Consider the following 21314-nt stretch of genomic DNA (forward strand, 5'->3'; position numbering starts at 1 on the left):
GATGAACGATGCGACAACGCAGCGGGAGGTTCCAAATTGACAGCCCGCTCCAATCACGGGATCCACCAGCCTCGACTTGCCCACTGCCTGCGATTCAATCTTTCTCGCTGTAATAATGCCCGATTTACTAACAATCTACTGGATTCCAATCCACGGAGCTAAAGTCATGAGCAACCTAAGGCCTGAGTCCCAAATGGTGGGGCCACCAAGATAACCTTTTCCATCCCAAAAGTAGTGCCTCCAACATATGTAATTCGGAGCTCCCCGCATCAACTCTATATAGACCACCCACCTGAGCATCTGGTCTACCGTCAAACCCAGAACTGTAAAAATGGCCGAATCTACCCCAGTCGGAGCCCCAATCGAGCTTCCCATTCTCGACATCTCCAACCCCGTTGACCCGGCCGTGGGCAAGGCCATGCTCGAGGCCGCGACCAAGTACGGCTTTCTCTATGTGGACAGCAAGGGAACCGACTTTGAGGCCGACGACGTGCGAAAGGCGTTTGAAAGGGTATGCATGTGTCTTTTGGATAGTCGATTATCAGAGCGCTGAGCCTTCAATACAGTCAAAGAGCTTCTTTGCATCACCTGTAGAGGAGAAAGAACCTTGCCGGATCCAGTCCAATGTTCGTATTGATCTCCCACCACATTGACTTGTTTAACTCTCATCTAGAACCGCGGCTGGTCTGGAATGCACTCCGAGACTCTAGATCCTGAGAATCAACGGGTTAGTATCGAGGCCTTTCCAACACATCTCAGTATAAGTCACAACTAACCTTGAATAGATGGGCGACTTCAAAGAGTGAGAACCTCACAAACACACTGTGAACAGAAAAGAAAAAATTAACCAGATAAACCTGGCAGAGCATTCAACTTCGGCGAATTTAACACCCAAGGCAAAGCCCAACAACCCCTCCCGCCATCCCTCGCCCCCCACGAAGCAGAGATCGGGTACTTCGCATCTCTCTGCACAAAGACCTGCAACCGCATCCTCAGCCTCCTCGCTCTGGGACTTAAGATCTCCCCGGATTTCTTCATTACCCGTCACGATCCAACCCAGGGCCCGACAGGCTGTATCCTGCGCTACTTGTACTACCCATCCGTCTCGGCACCGCAAACAGCAGACTACGACCACGCCGTGGACGTCCGCGCCGGCGCACACTCTGACTACGGGAGCATCACACTTCTATTCCAAAGGCCAGGACAGCCGGGACTTGAGATCCTAACCCCCGAAGGAACGTGGGCTCCTGTCCCAGTTGAGCCGAGAAGGCATCAAAGCCAAAGCCAGAGCCAGAGCCAGGATGACGGATACGCATTTCCGCCTATCCTCGTTAATATTGGCGACCTGCTAAGCTACTGGACCGACGGACTGTTGAAGTCCACCGTGCACCGTGTTGTTTTTCCTGCGTCTGAGAGGACCGGGAACAGCTCGCAGGATCGGTATAGTATTGTTTTCTTTTGCCATCCGCTTGATCGTACGGAGCTTGTCCCCATGCCGAGCGAAGTTGTTAGGTCTTACCGAGAAGAGAAGGGTGCAGGAACGCAGGAAGAGAAGGTGGGATTTGGAGGAGGAGCAGGAGACCTTGGCCCTGGGAAGCGGGCGCTTACGGCTGAAGAGCATCTTGCGCTGCGGTTAAACGCGACGTATGATTTTAGACAGGCAAGGGATTCAAATGCTTCATAGAGTGGATGTGCCTGCTTACTGTGCATCTATTACTGTCTACGTTCGAAGGCCTCTAGATGGGACCCGGATAGTTTTAAGAGAGTCACAGAATATATGTGATTGGTAGTGCTGAACTATGTATGCACACTGGCCACTGAATGCAATAGACAAAATCTCCCTTTCGACAGGACGAGTGGTTTCAAGAAAAGACAAAAAGAAAACCAACAGGTATAGCCAATAGAAGAATATCAAAAAGAGTACAAGAAAACCAGCCAAAAAAAAAAAAAAAAAGAAAATTGGGAATAAAGAAAAAAAGACTACCGGGGAGCCCCGGCCCGATTGATGTTGGAGCTGATGAGAAATGCTCAGACACTGACAAAGGAGAATCGTGGCCAACGGTGGATTAGGAACAAGGTACTGGTAACAGTGAGCCAGGAGGGTAACAAAAAGGAGAAGAGAAGGCAGGTAAGACAAATGTTGAGAATGACATCGCAAGTTCATGACCGCTAGGGGTGATTCGTATGAGTAAGACGGGCTGAAGAACTCAGCATAAATGGAAACAGCGCCCTGGAATGGGTATTCGAAGCTGCAGGGCGAAGAGCGTTTGCAGAAGATGACACAAAAAGGTATCTCTCGGATAAATAGGAACACCGCCAGGTTCCGAATGCCATGCACGGGTTAAATATGAAACCTCTGAAAAGAAAAAAAAAAAAGGCATAAAATGAGTAAAATAAGAGCGACAATAGGCGATGCTATGCAAACCGGTATGCATTGGGGGAATCAGACAAGATATCATCCGGTCATGGCGTGGCGCACCAGTGTCGGTGATATAGCCACGCTGCTTTCTGGCAGTCCTTGCTGCAATACTTGGTGCGACGACAACGACGGCATTTCGCGAATTGCCGTGTAAATTCTTCCCATTTGCCGCACTTGTAGTACGCACACTGGCGGATACCACCCCTGGATTCGTCCTTCCGACAGAGGTTTCGCATCACGACGCAAGCCCAGTACGACATGTCTTTTGAATGATGGCGAGCAGTGAACTTCTCTACCAAGGGGAAGATGTTTACATCGTCGGGGAGTAGGTATTCGTCTTCTTCCTCCAGAGGCTCAATCGGTGAAGTTCCCTCGTCCAACATCTGAAGTTCTCGGTCGACTTTGAGCTTGGGCACAAGATGTGAGTTCTGGAAGTAGGAGCGGAGGTTGCAATACTTGGAAACGTAAGCCAGAAGTTGAAGCGACATCAAGACGTCCTCTTCGCGCGGCATTGTGTTCAGGAAATTTTGCGAGGCAGTATTTGGTCGGTCGCGGAAGTACAGAGAGTATGGGCTGGGCACAATAGGGGGGGAGTTGGCGTTGTTGACAGCCTGAGCATTGTCATTGTTGATGATACTCCCGTCAACGGTGGAACGATGGGTGATGTTGAAGGTTTCCGCATCCTGACCTTCTGAAGTGTCCGTTACCGTCAAATCGTGTGAGTCAGAAACACTATCGATCATGGTCCGTCTATCACCATCGTCGTCAATATCCATACCACTCTGGACGCCGACAATTGGCTCAGAAGCGTCTCCCGATGTAGTATCATCTCCCATTACAGCGTCTTCGCCAGTAGCATCATCCGACTCTCCCGAGGTCGACTGATTCTGGCGAAGGGTTGGGCGCTGGGTGGTCGATGCGTTGTTTCGGATGTGTCTATGGTCGTTAGGAGTGGTCGGGGAATCTGGTTGGGATGCAAGTCCGTTGAATATGGCGGGGAGCATGCTGGGTAACCTTTCAGCGTCACGAACAGGGCGTAGTCCAAAACCATCAGCAGTATCCATCGAGGGGATGGCTGTGGCCAAGGGCTGAATCGCTCTGTGACGGTGGTTGGCATGGGATCTGTGAGCATGTGCGTCTTGACCGAAGGTACTCCTCTCGGGGGGAGATGTCACTGGTACCCGGGGAGAAGAAGTGACATCCATGGCGTTCGAGTCCACCGCACGATTGTCGTGGTAGAACGGAGGGATTTCGATGTGGGTGGGAGGGGCTTGACGGCGAGAAGTGCGTTGTTCAGTATTGGAGATATCGGGAGGTGAGGGACGACCTGCGCCATCGCTCGTGGATGGAGAAGTCTTGTGTGGGTAGTGCTGGTGCTTGTGTCGTTGAGCCTCCGAATCCGAACGTGCACGCACTTTGTCGATTACTTTAATATAATTATCCAAAATAGTCGCAATGACAGGTACCATATCTGCCTCAACCACTCTGGTCCTGACATTTTCCGAGCCCCGTACTCCAATGTTGACAACACATTGGAAGGCGAGGCTCCACTTCCACATCTCCATCAGGTTGTTGCTCCGACCCTCCTTGAGGATGCAGACCAATCGCTCAATGCCGCCATCGACGGTGAGAATATCACGGATCCGAGCAGATGAGGTTGTTAAGTAGGCTAGATGGTTGAGCGAGTTGATTAGAGGCAGTGTCGATGTACAGTCTAACGCCCGTCGATCGTAGAGGGTGGTGGTGATATTGACGGATGCCTTGTTGACATTCGGAATGCTGAAGTTGACCTCCCGCATGATGGGCGAGGGAACGCAGCTAGCGCCGGATTGTGGTCGAGTTGGGATAGAAGTGAAGGGTGATAAAGCTCGTGGTTGGGGTGTTTGATGCGCTATCAGCCCCTAAAGTGAGACCGAAAACTCGTCGCTGCAGAGGCGGGAAAGAGAGGGTGTTAAGGGGGAGGAAAGAGGGATGGCGGGAAACAGAAAGTGTTTAGCTCAGAGACATGGAGTGTTCGGCAGGGAAATGAGATGGCCGCAGAAGGTCCTCGAGCGATAGTCGACAAGCTTGGGATGGAAAGAAGAGTCGAATGATGGATGAGGAGGCGTGAAAGGGAGGTCTGTCGCTGCCAAGACAAGTCCGTGACAGTCAGGCGGTGGCCGGGATGGGGAACAAGAGCAGCAAATGAGGGTACCTTGAAGACGGTGGAAATGGAAGGCGAATTAATGAGGGAATCGTGAGATCGCAAGAACTATCCGATGGCAAATCCAGAGTCCACGCCCGGAACAGTGGTCGATGACTCTACGGTGTTGTTGCTTTCAGCGACCCATGGGATGAATAATCCGCGATGGGGGGGCAAAACCAAGGAGGCAACCTTGGAGGCGGAGTTGTCAGGCGGGCCTCAGGCTCCAACATCTTCACCTCCCGCCACCAGAAAATGCATTTCGCCGCTCAGCCGCCATACTTGGTACTCTGTGCCCTGACCCATATTTCATCATCTCATCCAATCTCTCTCTAATCGGCATTCCCAGGCCTGGCCCATTCTTCATACCATACGTTCTATAGAGTGCGGTGTACTGCAGTGTGCCCATCCCACGAGGACCCCTCATCACACGCAGAATTAGCGATCTCCAAACAACGTCACTTCCTCACTAAACCCCTCAAATAAAAGCAGCACCAAACCAAACACAATGAAAGACCCGTGCTTCTCTCGCACAGACGGCAGGAGTACACCACCAACAAGGAAAGCCAGGCTAGGCCAGTGCTATGATTAGAAACCACAGGCGGCAACCGATCTTAGCCGCCCTCGTACCAACTCCACGACCCTCCCGCCGTGTTTTGGTAGACGCCTGGATTCGACATGCAGTCAGCCTTGTGGACTCTATTCGAGAACTCATTCGTCGCTGGATTGTAAAAACTGGGGGTTCTTCCAACGTGTTTCATGTTCTCTCTTTGTTTGATCGATCGTCCGGGATGCCTAAAAATAGAGTTGTATAGGCGCCGACTGTTCGTCTTGCTAATGAACCCTCGGGGTCTAGAAGGCTAAAAGTTGACTTTAGTAGATCGTGGTTTGTTCACCAAGTGCTAACTATATTTACTTGTTTCAGGTGTCATGTCCTTTCGCAACTGTGCCCGGCTGTCTAGGCTGGGAACTAAAGTACCCATTTGCATGCAGACGTCAGACATGATTGGGCTGCTTTCACAGTAACCTGGGTGACTTGCAGATTGGGCAATGCTCCAGGAGATCCTGAACTTTGGAAAGGTTAGACGACTATCACTAGGGACAAGTATGAACTGCGGAGAGATTTAGAGAATTATATATATATATATATAGAATACAATTATATGGAGGCAGTCCCGTTCAAGAACTATATATCACGAGTGACCTGGGCAAGGCCCACCGTGTCTCTGAACGAGCTGGTGCTGCGAGGTATGAACAGAGGAAGGTCATTATCATTTCTCAAATACAATTCTATCAATGGTCGAAAATCCAGTATCCCATAATGTCTCATCATGCGAGCCTTATGTTGGCTTCCCTTTTTCCTCTCCAGCGTCATCATTCTCCCGTTGAAATCTTACAAGTTGGCGTACACTGTGTTGATACCGCCAGTGACAATCATCTTGATGCTGATATAGTCTTCGATACCGTACTTGCTGCCCTCACGGCCCATACCAGAATGTTTGACACCTCCGAATCTACTAGAAGTTAGTAAAACGCACTTATCAGAGCCAGGGTAGAAGGAGACTCACGGAGCAGCAGAGTCAGAAATGACACCGGTGTTAATAGCAACCATACCGAACTCCAATCGTTCAGAGACACGGTGGGCCTTGCCCAGGTCACTCGTGATAAGGTACGACGCCAGGCCGACCTCGACGCTGTTCGCCCGGCGAACAACCTCATCCTCCGTCTTGAACTTGGACAGCGCAGCAAGAGGGCCAAAGGTCTCCTCACTGGCGACCTTCATGGAATCGTTCACATCACCCAGGATAGTAAGTTCATGGAAGTTCTTGCCGACAGATGGCAGCTTGTTGCCGCCAAGCAGCACGGTGGCCTTCTTGCTGACAGCATCCTGGATGTGCTCTTGCGTCTTGTCAACGCCGTTGGTCAAAGGACCGTGCGTGACGCCAGCGCTGGAACCATTGCCAACCTGGCACTTCTTCACCTCCTCGACGAGGCGCTTGCTGAACTTATCGTAGATGCCCTCCTGGACGAAGAAGCGGTTCGCGCACACACAGGTCTGACCAGTAACCTTGAACTTGCTAGCAATAGCGGCCGTGACAGCGGTCTCGATATCTGCGTCGTCAAAGACAATGAACGGCGCATTACCTCCAAGCTCCAAGCTCAGCTTCTTCAGCGTGTTGCTAGACTGCGACATGAGCAGCTTACCCACGCGCGTCGAACCAGTAAACGAGATCTTCTTCACAGTGTCGGACTCGCAAAGCGCAAGCCCAAGAGCAGGCGTGTTCTCGAGCGCAGTCACAACGTTGATCACACCCTTGGGCACGCCCGCGCGCTCAGCAAGAACAGCCAGGACATTCGACGAGAACGGCGTCAGGCCATCGGACTTCATGACAACGGTGCATCCGGCAGCCAGGGCGGCCGCGACCTTGCGCGCACCCATGGCCATGGGGAAGTTCCAGGGCGTAATGAGACCGCAAACACCAATGGGCTCCTTGATCACTTGCGTCCGGTGGGTAGGGTTGCTGTGCGGGATAACATCTCCGTAGATGCGGGGTGCCTCCTCGGAGAACCACTCGAAGAACGAGGACGAGAAGAGCGCCTCGCCCTCGGCATCGCCCTTTGCCTTTCCGTTCTCAGCTGTGATGATCTTGCCAATGTCCTCCTTATTCGCGATGATCTGGTCGAAGAAGGAGCGCAGGATGCGCCCGCGCTGGCGACCGGACTGGGCGCGCCATGTGGGGAAGGCCCTCGCGGCAGCTTGGATGGCGGCGTTGACGTCTTCTGTGTTTGATTCCGGGGCGGTGCCAATGAGCTCTTCGGTGGCGGGGTTGTAGACGTTGAAGGTCTTGCCTGATTTCGCGGCCACCCACTGACCGTCGATGAAGGACTTCTCGACGAAGAGGCTGGGGTCTTTTAGGTTGGATGCAAATGAGGGGGCCATGGCGAAGGGGAGATGTTTTATTTCGTCAGGTAGAGGGCAGATACTAGGTAAGGAACGAAAGGTGAGGAGGCTAGGGAGATTGGTGATAATAGTATAGCTTAAATTGAACAATTCCAGCGGTGGACCCCTCCATTCTGCAAGCTTATAAGTGTTTCCGACATCACACCTCAAGCAATGACGCCGCATTCACTATCCGAGCCCCTCAGTGTTGGAGGCGTTGGATCGGGTTCGTCACACTTTGGGAACCCGAGGGCAGTGGGACTTCTCGGGCCCTGACCCGAGGGGCGCTCTCCCCACTAAACAGTAGTTATTACATATCAAATGAGCACCTGGGTCTAGATTTGACCCCAATATTATTGTGGATCTGGAGTACGGGTGCTGTGGTGATAATTTGTGTTGGAAAATTGTAACAGCGACTGAGCTTGCTCCAGAGCAGAAAGTGTTGAAGGCTCTCACACGACGTAGGCGATCTTAAGCCTGGTGAGCTTTGAAAAAACCTACGCGACTTGTGTTCTACGGTAATGCCAGTCTTATGATAATGCAAAGTCGTTCATATATCCGTATAACATTCTCTATGTCTAAGCATGTCATTCATAGTCTAAGTTTTGTTCTTCGGGCGTCTAACAACAATATTTTTGTGGCACCAATATTCCACCATTCAACAAGATTGTTCAACATGTGAGCAAAAACTATACCATTTCAGTATTCTTACCAGCGTCCTTCGTCAAGCCGTTCATAAAAGGACTGCGAGCACGGACTTCCTTGCCGTAGAAAAACATCAACGTCGGAACAAGAGCAAGAAACAGGGAAATCAAAGCCAGCAANGTGCTCGCCCATTGAAATCCGAGGTTGGTGTACATGCTCATAGTTGCCAGGGGTAGGAAGGCAGAGAAGATGTTCTCCCCTGTCGCAACGGCGCCAATTCCGCTACCGGCGTATTGGCTGTATGCATCGACCACATAGTCTGATACCCCGGCCACGACTAGCACACTACCGGCTCCGACCATGCCTAGGCTGATCGTCGGGGCGATCCACGGGATGAAAGTGTATGAAGTCCAGGCGTAGGTGAACATCCCGCCGGCAATGCCAAACACGCCACCAAAGACAGCCATATAAAGTCTGGCCTCTGGAATCGGAGTTCCCGGTGCTTCGGTATTCCGAGAAGCGGATGCGAAGTAGAGCTTCCTCGATACGAAGCATAACAAAAATCCTATGCATTCGCCAATGACTATCGAGGCCTGGACAAACCCGGTTTGCGAGACGCTGTAATCGTACAGCTCCATGAAGACCTGCTCGACTGATTGTGTGAAAAGAAACAAGGTCCCTACTGTGAAAGCAGACCACAATGTGGACACAAAAAGAACAGGTTCGGTGCAAAAAAGAACCACCGGTCTTGTGGAGCTAACGATAAGGTGCTGCAAACTCAAATGATGCGATGGAGATCCAGCCGCTTGCCCTGCATAATCACCCTTGCCATTTTTGCGCAGGGCCCGGGCTCGGCTTGCAAGGATTGCGTCACTGCGTGTCTCATGGAAAAGGAAGTAATAGATCGGAAACAGCGCGCCGAAATAGATGAGCTGCATGTAGCTGATCCACCTCCATGACAAGGACTGGTAGATTGCAGCTCCCATCACGGGCCCCATACTGCTACCGCCCATGTAGCCAAGGATATAAAGGCTGACAGGAATTGACCTAGACCACTCGGTATTCCAAACATTTCCGGCGACTGCAGCAGCCGTATTGGCAAGGATGGCAACACAGCAGCCGGCAAAGAAACGTGTAACTACCAAGGTGGCAAAGTTCTGGGCCAAAGCCTGGGGAATGAGAAAGCAGAGGAACAAAAGATATGTAATAAGAAAAACAGGCCGGGTTCCGAAGTCCTCTGTCAATGGGAGAATAAACAGGGCAGAGCATGCGCCGCCGGAAGCCCATGTCGTCACAGGCCAGTAAGAGTGTGGAAAGGCGGCGTCGCTAACGTTGAAGAGTTCGGTGATCTCGAAGTGTGCAACCGTAATTATAGTTCCATTCATCATAGAGAGTAACGTCGCGAAGGCAGCAAGGCCTGTCAGTGTCCATTTCCGTGACAGCGGCCAGTTGTAAGGATTTTCGGGGTCCCCATTGTCGTCCCAAGAGAGTGTGGCCGTGTCACTCCCAGAGGACTCGAAAATGCCAGAGGATGCAGCTTGATTCCGGTCTTGCATTGGCTTTTCTTCGTAGTTTGTCATTTCGAAGTTGCCAATTCTCGGCGCTGCGGTGCTATAATTGCTTGTCGTGGAGCAGCGCCCAATATATATTCTATGACGAAGTATCTAGGGCCACACAAATGCAGGCGAGGTCTTGGATTCCATAATTCTGAACTTCGGGCTCTCTAGATGGCTATACCATCGCGGAGGGCTCCATTTCTCAAGATATTGCCCTTTTTGGGAGTAGTATGATGGTAAATTGGTATAATGTGGCGGATTCCAGGGCACTGATCGGCGTGATTGGCAGCTGGAAACGTGATCACGATTGAAAATCGAAAACTCAACCTAACCCGTCACCAGAATTTTCACCTCGGGCACGTTCAACGGAAGGAAGCCGATAGAGGGACCTGGCGAGCTGCAGGGGTCGAGAATCAAACAAGCATGCCAAGATTTCAGACACAGACCTGATCCGCGAGCTTGAAAGGTGAGCGAGCAGAGAAGCCGACGCTTGGCAAGACTCTTAGAGTCTTGGTAGTGGCGGCGGAATGGGAAACCCTCGGATTGAGAAGCCGACGTCACTCGAACATAATCGGCCCAGTCCGACTCCGGAGAGCACGTGGCAGGAGTCAAGATGAACTTTGGTTAAGACTTTGTTTCATGAGATGCCACCGCCGGGATCGGGTTTCTCGGCCATGTATCCCCAGAGCTCCATATCTCGCCTCAGCCCTCATTGACAGGCTCTCAGCACTAACAGATGGCGGGGGAATCGGGTTGCGGGTGGACAGCCTGTGGAGTGACTGGAGTCATTGCAACCCGACTTGCCCGCGCCATCTGACCTCACTTGGACCGCCGCTCGCTTGAACGCTTCCAGTCCTCGAATTGATACTACGGATTGGAAGCGAAGGGTGTGATGATCTCGGAGGGAACCCGAGCCTCGCGTCGGATGCGGGGAAAGCACTCCTTTTTGAGGCAATTCACACGAGAGCTATATAGTTACTCGGTCGTGTTTGCCGAGTCCTCGTGGTGCGCAACTTCAGGTCCTCAGCTGTCAGCACTACCCGGAGTATTTCGGGTAAATTTCAACAACATCTCTCCTCAACTGGGAAGCAGGAGAAGAGCCCGACACAAATATTGTTTTGCGCAACTGCCCATGGCCCGTCTTTGGCGTCTAGGAATGTACAGTAACACTGCTACCTTGTCCCCGATGGCCCCCGAGAAATTTCAGTCGTAGACAAAAAAGCTTAACGATCCTGCCAAGGTTCCAATAATACCGATCTTTGAGATTTTGCCTTCTGAAGTAGTGGGGAAGTGTTTTAATGGATTTGGGGTAATATCATGAACCGGCGGTTGTGGGAAAATTGTGCGGGGAGTTGGCGTTGGGTCTGCCTTTACCACCACGCTGAAGTCTCGATATAATAATAATAATAATAATCGCCCATAATCATCCCGCGGCTTTTCACCTCCCCCCACGATACTACCGCTGCGATTTTGTTGATGTGCCAGAACACGAGCATATCCCCTGACGCACTCTGGCCCAATGGCAGAACAGGCGCAGGCTGAACCGTATAAGCCAAAACGGACTTCGAACGCGTGAGGAATTTGCCATTTCAGAAATATATCCACAGCTGACATCGTAGCAGGTGCATCGCTTGCCGGCAGAGCAAGATAAAATGTTCTGGCGCTGATCCATGTGCCAACTGTCAGCGACGCGGTATTGAATGCCACTATACAGATGCCAACAAGGTTATGGTTGATGAGAGGTTTGTGGATTTGCTTTTTACAGTCTATGAGGAACTTGGGCTAACAACCTGCGCAGATATCTTCAGAAATTAATCGAGCAAGCGAAAGGGCATCAAACTCCACAGCAGCGACAGGAGCCCTCACCGGGATCCAAACGATCTGCTGATGTCGCTTTTGGGTCCTTGGCCGAAGTGGATACCACATGTTCTGGTAAGAGAGATGTAGCAGAGGTGACAGAAGGTCTCTGAACTGACTGAGAATAGTGAGTATAGGGCCTCAGCAGGAGGAGCTACCTGCATATCACACCGTCAACCCGGAGCACAACGTTTGGACCAACCCATTCACTCTACCCTCGAGAACAGTTAATGGTCTTTACAAGGGCAAAAGCGGCTGGAGTAAGTATCTTAATGAGCTTAAAGGGACTGCCGTTAACATCTATACCTAGTATGGCTGGCGCCGACATCGCTATGGTCTTTGACTACCCGACTGTCTCTCATGATAGCCGAAAACCTACATCTGGAATCTCCATACAAAGTCCCAAGCTCCTTAGATAAAGAAGTCTACCCGTTACATTGGCGACCGGCGCCGGCTGAGGATCCTCCTGATATCAGCGGACTACCTTCGATCGATGACGCGCTTTACCTTTTCAACACGGTCAAACACCATCTCGACCAGCACTATCGGTTCTTCGATGAAGAATCATTTACAGCTCGCTTACATGAGTTCTATTCCGGCAACTCTCTCCAAAAGGCCACCGAAAACCGCCTCTGGTTCGTACACTTTCTTCTAGTCCTTGCGTTCGGCAACGCATTCCTCCTCCGATCTCGAAACACCAAGGACCCCCCTGGGTCCAAATTTTTCCTACGCGCCATGTCTCTCATGCCCGATTATACAAATCTCTGGACCGATGGCCTCCTAGCTGTTGAAGTCCTCGCTCTGACCGGACTGTACCTTTATTCTGTTGACCACCGGGAATCAGCGCACGTCTACGTGAGGTCCTTTTTCAGCACTTTTATTGCCGCTCGAATGGCTAACAAAACCCAGATTGGACAAGCTATTCGAATAGCCCAACTCGACGGGCTGCACACAGAACTGCCGGAAAACGAACTGGGCGTCGATACTGTGGATCGCTGCCGCAACCTCTGGTGGACGCTCTATGTGATGGACCGACATGTTTCATCCTCACTGGGCCTGCCGATGACTACCCAAGATAGCGATATCACCACCGTACTGAAACCTGCGAATACAGGATCAAGGCGAGACGCTACCCTAAGCCTACACGTGAAATTGTCATACTTATTTTCATCCATCTTGACATGTAAGGGTGGCTCCGTGCCTTGCGTTGTTGTACCGTGAAAAAAGTAGAAAAAAAAAAAAAAGCTAACACTGTTTCGGTTTCGCGATGAAGCAATTTACAAAAACGAAAAAACCGAGCTGGGAGCGTTCCTTGACAAAACAAGAACAATTCTCCAGACTATGACTGTCTACGCCCGGGAGATCGAAGAAATCGTCCATCCCAAGACCTCAAACTCAGTCGAGACGATGCCGAAAGGCACCCGCTATATCACCCTTCTATACCACCAAGTAAGCTCATATGAGCCCAACCCGTCAATTAACGCTGATCTAATTATATGCGCAGTGCGTCTTCGTCGCAACACGGCCCCTCCTCCTGTCCGTCCTCAAAGAGCGTTTAGAAAGATCAACCCACGGAGTAGAGGAGTGGCAGAGCTTTCTCGCCCCAACCAAAGCCCTAATCTCGACGGGGATAAAGTCTGCCCTTAAAACATTGCAGATCTTAACTGACGAAAACAGCCTTCTTGGTAAACCCTAGCCAAATCAACGCCGAAAGAAAGCTAGAACCACCCGAGCTAATGACTCCTATAGAAGTATTTCTTCCCTTCGAAATGGAAGTAACCTACGGCGCCGCCCTACATCTAATGATAGCGAACACGCTCTTCCCGCACTCCACCGACAGCACGCCAGGCTACAGCTGGAGCCAGGAAGCACACTCAATCCTCGACGAAATGGTCTCGAAGGGAAACATGCTCGCCGCAGCGCGGAAGACAGAACTTTCGCATCTGGAAAGTCTATTCAATGAGCTGGCGGCGAGGATTGAGCGCGCTGGGTTGCAGGCTTTGACCCTTGCCACTCCTGAGGGGTATATGAATGGCGGAGCCGGAGCCGGAGCCGTAGGGGCGATGGCTGAGAATGTGAATGTGGATGTGAATGTACATGGAAATGTCATGGCTGGTACGGGGGATATACATCCTGTTGATGCGGCACAGGGTCATATCCATGCTCATGGCCACGGTCGTCACCACCAGCAGCAGCAGCAGCAGCAGCTCCAACATCCGCTTCCGCCTCCGCATATGCATGACCCCACGGGGGTTATCGATCCGGCATTAGGGATGGATGCACATACACACGCACATGCACACGCACACGCCCACGCCCACGCCCATGGCCCATACGGCGACCTGCACTCCTCGCCCTCATCGTCCCTGCCCCATCTAGCGAATAGCGCCGAACTTCTCAGCGAGTTCGGGATATCGTCGTACGAGTTCCTGTCGATTATCGAGCAGATTGGAGGGTCGGAGAGCAGCAGTGTGTTGGATCCGAGCCCGTCGTGGAAGGGGTGATATGATATGATATGATATGGTATGAGTATCAGTCGATTAATTGGTATGAAAACGGCTCCTGGATGAGCTTTATGAATAAGGAGATAGATAGATAGACTTTTGCTTGGGCTTGGAAATTGAATACCCTTTGTTTTGCCGGATGTCTGGTCGTGACTAGTAGGTTCGGATGCAGGTAGTAGTTTACCTAGGTAATGCAATGACTACGGCTACGCCTGCAGCTTTAACTCAAGTGGCATTCGGCTCGAGGTCGGCTCCGTTCCGAGCTACACGTACCGGTACACTGTACCTTATAACGATAAGTATGAATCATGGACCGTGGGTAAATACTGCATACTAAGCCCGGCCGCGTTGAAGATTATTACTACCTTTCACCACTGGCCATCAGGTAGAACAGTTTCAGCTTCCAGGGTAGGTACTTGATACGTGTGCTATACTCAGGTATGTAGTGATCGGTGTAGTCGGCAGTACTGTAGTATATGCGTCAGCACTCCGCAATCCAAGCTATAACTCATTAAGTAGTTGAATCCCTCCCGGGTTCGGCCCTAGGCCGAGATCGCTGCATAAGCCTCAAAGCCGAGCATATTAGTGGACTGGCAGGATGGATGTTATTAGAGTGAAACTGGGTAGGGCGAATCCTTCCGGTAGTCTCCGATGTCAGGTACTAGTGTACGCAGGTCGGGTAGGCAGGCCGACTGAGGTGGTATTCCCTGCTTTGGTGCTGGATGCGAGGCCTGGACGCCTCGCCTGGTTTCCCGAAGACATGTCCCAAACGACTAAGAGAACTCTGTGAATTTGAAAGTTGTGAGAATTTCCTGTCTATGTCCGTAGTACTATAAACTTGCTATACAAGAGATCTATATCCCTCTTGCTGAGAGTGTCTATCATCTATCATCTATCATCTGCCTTCCATCCTTTTCCCTCAATTTAACCCTATCTGTCCCAAGCTTGGTACCTCGGATCTTGTTAAGAGTTGAAGACACTACACCGAATTCGAGTTGTCCTTACAAGAAAAGGCACTCGATCCTTCACTCTCATTGTAAGCATCCATAATACCCTTGATAGACCCATAGGTACCAGCAACCATCAGGAAAGTACCTATGACAATAAGGAACACGCTCCACCCCACCAAAAACACCCAGCGCTTGCTTTTCTTCGGCTCGTTCTTTCCCTTGGCCCAGTTGTCGTACAGCCACATGCAGCCCATGGGTTGGATGCACATGACGGGGCCGAGAAGGGCGCCGATGAGCGAGACGAGCGCGTCAAAGACGGGAATCGTGCTGGCAATGATGTACGCAATGAGCGTTATCCCGAAGGTGCAGCCGAGCCAGACCGCCCAGTGGATTGGGGAGTTGGAGTTTAGGTGTCGGGAGCCTCGGAGAATGTGGACGAAAATGAATTTTGAGGGAATCTAGGGTCGAGGGAACGTTTGTTAGCGATAGCTTCAATTTCTCTGATTAGTTGGATTCTCACATGTGTGACGATGGTCATGGTTGCGAGAAGACCCGGTATGGCAAAGGCGTAACTGATGATCTTGATAAGGGCACCGGCTGAACTGAGAGCTGGTGACGAGACGTATGAACCGCAGTAGTAGTAAACCACGCAGCCGATGACGAGGTAAACGGCCGTAACACCGGACTGGCAGATTACCATGGCCGCCGGATACTTGCTGGGGTCGCGCATCTCGGAGACGATCGAGAAGAACCCTAAGACCGAGGATTAGTTGGGCTGTCGTATCCTGCAGCGATGGGTCCTACTCACCAGGCGTTCCAGAAAAGGCAAACAAGAGGTTTGAAACAGCCGCAATGCCCTCTGCAAAGGTAGGATTGGCTGCAACCTTCCAGTCAGAAACCCAGGGGCCGTCTGTTCTTGGTGCAGCATCGGGGCGGTCCTGCACACCAACTGCAATGGTGACCATGATAACTAAAAACACGTTAATGTATGGAGTATCTAGCTAAGAGTAAATGAGCACAACATACTTGCAATAAGGATGCATGGCAGGCCGACCCATGCAAGCCAAGTGATTCGGCCTAGGGTCCGGATACTAGAAAAGGCAAATCCAGCGATAGCGGAAACGGCGACAAAAACAGCGGTGCAAGTAGCATGCGTCGAGACAGCGTTGAGGCCGATCGAGAGACTGAGAATAGCGGAGCCGCTATTGAAAATGTAGTCTATGTAGTGTTAGCAATAGTTCATTAACATCGCCTTGGAACAGGCTTAAGTGAGGAACATACAAAGGCAGAATCCAGCCGAGAGGATAATTCGGCCTGGCAGGCCAAACATTATCTGACCAGCGTCGTCGATACTGTACACTTCACGGTGCTGAAGCTTGAATGCGCCGATAATATAGCCGGACCAGGTGGTGATACATGCAACGATAACTAGACAGATAATGCCCGGGATCATACCCAGGACGTCCAGGGCAGATGGGATGGCCAGAACACCCATGCCAATCTGAGTCTTCATCATGAGAATAACGGTTCCCACGAACCCGACCTGGTGAGTGAGAGCGATTAGCGTTCCATTGACTCATGGGATTCAGCGCAGGACGCAATGAGAGGTAAGTATGCACATTGCGGTAGTTGGGGCCCTCGTCCGTGATCTCTCCAAAGACATCGTCGTGGGTGGTATGCTCGATTTGCATAGGCTCTTCATCTTTCAGGTTGGGGGTCGCCATTTTGAGAGAAAACAAGGCTGTGCGAATTGCACCTGGCGGAGCGCAGGTGCGAGGGCTGACGGCGTCAACCTTTTATACCGGACACAGTACATGGCAGGCCAATGACAGGGAGTCGGATTCGAGGAAACAGTCGGATTCTGGGGTCCCCCACAGCGTGCCTCTCGTATCTCGGTGGAGACTGGAGACTGGAGACTGGAGACTGGAGATTTGGTTGAGTTGGTTGAGGTGGCTTGGTTCTCTTCGGAGCGCGGGGCTCGGCTCCATTGAGAGAGTCGCCCCTCGGCCAGCTCCCGAGCCCTTTCTCTGTGTCAGCCCGTCCTATCGGCCTGTTCCTATTACGGAGTACACTGAGTGAGCAATCTGAAAGTATATCCGGGAGCCGTTTCGATTACAACCGGTCTGCTGCGAGACGACGTAATGATAGCCCGTATCCTACTCTTCTGGGATCGGGTGCTGCACTCTTGATGGCGATGATGTCGTTTTCTTGCTAGTCTCGTTAGCCTTTCACCGGCGCCTCTTCGGGCGTTTCTTAACCCGCAGTGCTAGCAAAATCATTTTATATTTTATGTATTATTATATATAATATACCTCATCTACTGACATCAGCAGAGATCACGCCAATGACCTGAACGGTCCCGGCGATTGCGGCCTTGGGGTTGGAAAATCACACGATTCGGATTCTCAAGTAGCCCTTCTCACACCAGCTTTGCGTATGTCCCGTGGCAGTCGAAGTTGACCAGCACCATACGCAAGATACCACGCATATGCACAGTCGGTCTAGGGTTGCAGGCCTGCAGTCTAATGTTTATGCACGTCTATACCCTCCATCACAGTGCCGGCGTTAGCATCTAGAGACCAAGCGGTGTGGATTCTACATGCAGTTGTCTCCCTGCCTTGCTTGTGCATACTGACATGGGACAGGAGTATGTGGCAGTCAGATTTTGCTTGGAAGTTGAAAGCCGAATCCCCCTCATAGCGCGCCAATGTGCGTCGCATCTCCTCTTATGGTGGGACGGCGGCGCGGCATCGACACCCAGAACCATGGGATCTGTACAACCTGCTTCATGCATTATGAACAACCAGTTCCACAGTATCGGTTTATCTAGGATTGGATATTCCAGCAACTTGACTCATGTTCTTCGAGTAAGGTAAGTTCTTTGCTTGTACTTGCATGAGGTCGTCCACGTCGTCCACGTAGCTCTCTTTCATGAATTCCAATGTGGCGATTAACGCCTGACCGCAGCCATGGGCAAGGGGAGGGGTGTGTTGTGTTGTTGGCAGGTAAACCGCATCATGACATTGCCACTGCCACTGTGTAGCCTCCTCGTCGCTTCCACATTATTTGGGCAGGACAACTCTGCATGGTGATTATGCAAAGTTCGGGCTGCGCTTGGTTGTAAGGTGGCATTTGTCGTGCCTTGCGTCAGCAATACTCCGAGCGTGCTCCGGCGACCGATTGCATTCTCCTTATGCCTCGCAAGTATACCTAAGATCATAGTATTTTTAGAGAAAGTTTGTAATGAAAAGACCTCAGAGTCTATTCTTCATGGGATATCAATATTGAAGACCTGATAAATGATGCTGGTTGGCAACAGGTGGTTGTTGAAGACAGAATTTTGATGAAGCAGGCAAGTTATCATGACTGTTGCGGAAGAAACGAAGGGCCTACTAATCTATCTACTTTACTAGAATTCCGGAGTAAGATACTGACGGTATTTAAGTGTTATTTTTCTTAAAACATTCAAGTAACGACAGAATCAATTTTCGAGACCATAAACCAGTAATAAAGACAAAAGAAAATTCATTAATCCGTACACTACACTACCACCAAATTAGGTATCTATTCAATCCAGGTCCTGAATCTCAGTCAACATCGACTCAATAAACTGCTTCTGGTGTGTGAGCCAGCGTTTCGTGCCAGCAATGTCATATGGCCGCTTGGCAATTCCGCGCTCGCGCTCCTTCCTCAGCTTGTCGCGAATACGCTCCTCCAGGATTTCCAGTCGGTATTCGGTGTATTGGGTGTAGAGCTCAGAGATCTCGCTGATACCGCGCACGCCAACGAGGACAGTCTCATCCTTGACCAGGGGTGACTTTGGTCGGAAGCAGGTGACCATGCTGATGCGCTCACGGCCACCGAGGGCCTTGAGGGCCTGGTGCTCGATGTATCGTCCTTGGAGGACAACAGCAGTTCCCTGTGGAGAACTCGTGTTAGTTACTTAATCTGTCCCGGGCGAGGAGGAATATATCTAGAGTGAAGTTTACCATAGCGGGGCCGCGGACTTTCATAACATCACCACTGGGGGTTCTTAAGGCAGTCTCTCCACCGACCATGTCTGTGCAGTCCGAGAGCATTGTCACGCAGACGAATGGGAAGCTGTCGTAGTGCCAGGCGACGGCGGGAAGTTCTTGGTCAGACACGAGGTCTACACTTTGCTGCACTTTCGAGTTCTCATCCCGAATGGAGATGTTGATGTTCGCAATTTCAAAGTCAATGGAGGTAACAAGGTCGATGCCTGCAACTGCTGAGATCTTCTCTAGAACCTCTGGGGACTTCCAGGCGTCGTATGTGAAGGGAGCGCGGCTGGTATGATTAGAGAACATGATTTCATGTCATGGTGAAGCATTTATTGGACTTACGCTGGACCCATGCCGCGGACCATGTGCTTGTTGAATGAGGAAGAATACTGGCACTCAGCGAGCACCTGCTCGGAGAAGATCTCTGCCCTCATCTGGGCAATGGCCTCCTGGGTGAAGAGCGGGAAGGGCTCGGAGCCGGCGTGAGGCGAAATGCCCCGTCCCTGAAGTCCAATCTGCTCCATTGTATAGATGGTCTTTGGGTACTGGAAGTTCAGGTGCTTGGAAGGATCAAAGTCCTCCTTCTTTGTGGCCCTTGCCGCCTGGATCAGGGACTGGGGCAGCTCACTAGAAGGTCTAGTGGCCTTCTTTGTGGTAGGGCCGATAACGATTGGGGGCTCGGCATCGTCGATGAAGGATGCTGAAGGTGCCATTGTTGGTGATCTGTGCTTTGTGTGTGTATGGGAGTCTTCCCGAGGTCTGAAGAATGAAGTGTGGGTTGTTTGGTCTCACACTCCACGGGAAGTTTATATAACCTGAACAGTTGGAACCCCACGTCTACCAGCTCCAGGCCGCCGCATGATATCTCACGGTATCTAGAAGCATCGTGACCCAGTATCTTCGCATGATGCCCGAGGTCGGCTCTCTCCGAGGTGTATAGATAGGTTGATAGGGAGCTTCCCTGGGGGAATCTAGGGCTGACCTGATATAAGATAGGATCCAACCCGCGCGGGGATCGGTGGGAACCCGATCTTTGATATATACTAAAAGAATCCAGACTCCTCACGACCATGCGCAGGGGATGTTTGGGAGGGTCGGGTTCGGATTTGATCTGGGTCACTTTCGGGTTCGATATGCGTCTATCTCGGCTTCTTCGGCTTCCTTTCCGACGGTTCCAGCTGCAACGCACCGGCTTCCCTGGCAATGATCGGATTGGTATCTAGATTGGAGAAGCTTGAAGCTCCAAATTTTGTGTTCCCCGAGGGTAAAATTGTTTGATAGCAGATCTCGCAATCACGTAGGCTAGATATACTATAAGTATTTGAACCCGCTGATACATAGTAAACAAGCCGTCTATCAACAACTTGCCTTATCCCTCCTCTCTACTTTACACCCTCTCTTTCCTTCATAAAAAAAAAATGTCCAGCTTTGATCCAAATGACGTCGCTGGGGTTCTGCGCAAAGCCCGCGCCGAAGCAAAGCCCATCGACCCGCCCTCAAAGACGTGGCCGGCACTCGATGCCGAGAGTGCATTCAAAGTCCAGCAGGTCAACTCAGAATATGCCATCAAGAACGGCGACCGATTAGTCGGATACAAGCTGGGCAACATCGCCAAAGTAATGCAAACCGCCTTCGGTGTTGACCACCCAGACTACGGCTTCCTGCACGCAAGCTCGTTCATATACGAAGGCACGCCTCTGCACCGTGAGAAGTTCATCCAGCCATTTGTCGAGCTCGAGCCCGCGTTCGTGCTGAGCAAGGATCTCAAGGGCCCTCACGTCACAGTCGCCGATGTGATCAACGCCGTTGACTATGCCGTCCCGGCAATTGAGATTATCGACTCGCGGGTCAAGAACTGGAACATTGGGCTTGCGGATACGTTGGCGGACAATGGATCCACGGGCGCCATCATCCTCGGTGGTTCACCGCGCAAGATCACGGATCTTGCGCTCAATGATATTCAGGGCATTTTGGAGTTCAATGGCACGGAGGTTATGAGGGGGAACACAAGGAATGTTCTTGGGAATCCGTTGGGTGCTGTTGCTTGGCTGGCGAACAGACTTGTTGGATATGGCATTGAGTTCAAGGCTGGCCAGGTGATCATGCCCGGCAGTTGCTTGCAGGCTGTACCCATGGAGAAAGAGGGAAGGTGGACTTGTACGTTCGAGGGATGGGGGACCATTGAGTTTGATGTTGTGTGCCCAACCAAATCCAAAATATAGAGTTCAGTTAGTGTGT

The 21314-nt window shown here is 51.3% G+C and overlaps 7 protein-coding genes across 7 annotated transcripts; 3 read left to right on the top strand and 4 right to left on the bottom strand.

The window, feature by feature from the left end:
- The first annotated feature begins 120 nt into the window (after positions 1–120).
- On the top strand, positions 121–1998 carry ASPSYDRAFT_40512 (putative oxidoreductase, 2OG-Fe(II) oxygenase family). Its single transcript, XM_040846101.1, has 5 exons — positions 121–511; positions 567–626; positions 674–727; positions 786–802; positions 865–1998. The coding sequence occupies exons 1-5, from the start codon at positions 332–334 to the stop codon at positions 1682–1684; spliced, it is 1131 nt and encodes a 376-aa protein (XP_040705756.1). The 5' UTR covers positions 121–331; the 3' UTR covers positions 1685–1998.
- Positions 1999–2463: 465 nt separating this feature from the next.
- Positions 2464–4218, bottom strand: samB (MYND-type zinc finger protein MUB1; the record flags this gene model as incomplete). Its single annotated transcript, XM_040841523.1, has 1 exon — positions 2464–4218. The coding sequence occupies one exon, from the start codon at positions 4216–4218 to the stop codon at positions 2464–2466; it is 1755 nt and encodes a 584-aa protein (XP_040705757.1).
- Positions 4219–5994: 1776 nt separating this feature from the next.
- Positions 5995–9767, bottom strand: ASPSYDRAFT_54897 (uncharacterized protein; the record flags this gene model as incomplete). The annotated part of the gene is made up of 3 exons (XM_040848933.1): positions 5995–6115; positions 6170–7511; positions 8255–9767. 3 exons carry the CDS (start codon positions 9765–9767, stop codon positions 5995–5997), a joined length of 2976 nt encoding a protein of 991 aa, XP_040705758.1.
- Positions 9768–11262: 1495 nt separating this feature from the next.
- ASPSYDRAFT_128874 (uncharacterized protein) lies at positions 11263–14104 on the top strand (the record flags this gene model as incomplete). The annotated part of the gene is made up of 9 exons (XM_040840511.1): positions 11263–11315; positions 11366–11485; positions 11542–11675; positions 11729–11860; positions 11911–12455; positions 12510–12783; positions 12874–13049; positions 13105–13285; positions 13350–14104. The coding sequence occupies 9 exons, from the start codon at positions 11263–11265 to the stop codon at positions 14102–14104; spliced, it is 2370 nt and encodes a 789-aa protein (XP_040705759.1).
- A 979-nt stretch (positions 14105–15083) lies between these two features.
- On the bottom strand, positions 15084–16778 carry ASPSYDRAFT_85648 (uncharacterized protein; the record flags this gene model as incomplete). Its single annotated transcript, XM_040851544.1, has 6 exons — positions 15084–15512; positions 15575–15807; positions 15863–16024; positions 16081–16272; positions 16336–16597; positions 16674–16778. The coding sequence occupies 6 exons, from the start codon at positions 16776–16778 to the stop codon at positions 15084–15086; spliced, it is 1383 nt and encodes a 460-aa protein (XP_040705760.1).
- Positions 16779–18622: 1844 nt separating this feature from the next.
- Positions 18623–19789, bottom strand: ASPSYDRAFT_54901 (uncharacterized protein; the record flags this gene model as incomplete). Its single annotated transcript, XM_040848934.1, has 3 exons — positions 18623–18973; positions 19044–19362; positions 19419–19789. The coding sequence occupies 3 exons, from the start codon at positions 19787–19789 to the stop codon at positions 18623–18625; spliced, it is 1041 nt and encodes a 346-aa protein (XP_040705761.1).
- Positions 19790–20494: 705 nt separating this feature from the next.
- On the top strand, positions 20495–21298 carry ASPSYDRAFT_27611 (2-keto-4-pentenoate hydratase; the record flags this gene model as incomplete). Its single annotated transcript, XM_040844416.1, has 1 exon — positions 20495–21298. The coding sequence occupies one exon, from the start codon at positions 20495–20497 to the stop codon at positions 21296–21298; it is 804 nt and encodes a 267-aa protein (XP_040705762.1).
- Between the last annotated feature and the right edge of the window lie 16 nt (positions 21299–21314).

The sequence above is a fragment of the Aspergillus sydowii genome (genome assembly GCF_001890705.1).
Source record: "Aspergillus sydowii CBS 593.65 unplaced genomic scaffold ASPSYscaffold_2, whole genome shotgun sequence".
Lineage (NCBI taxonomy): Eukaryota > Fungi > Ascomycota > Eurotiomycetes > Eurotiales > Aspergillaceae > Aspergillus > Aspergillus sydowii.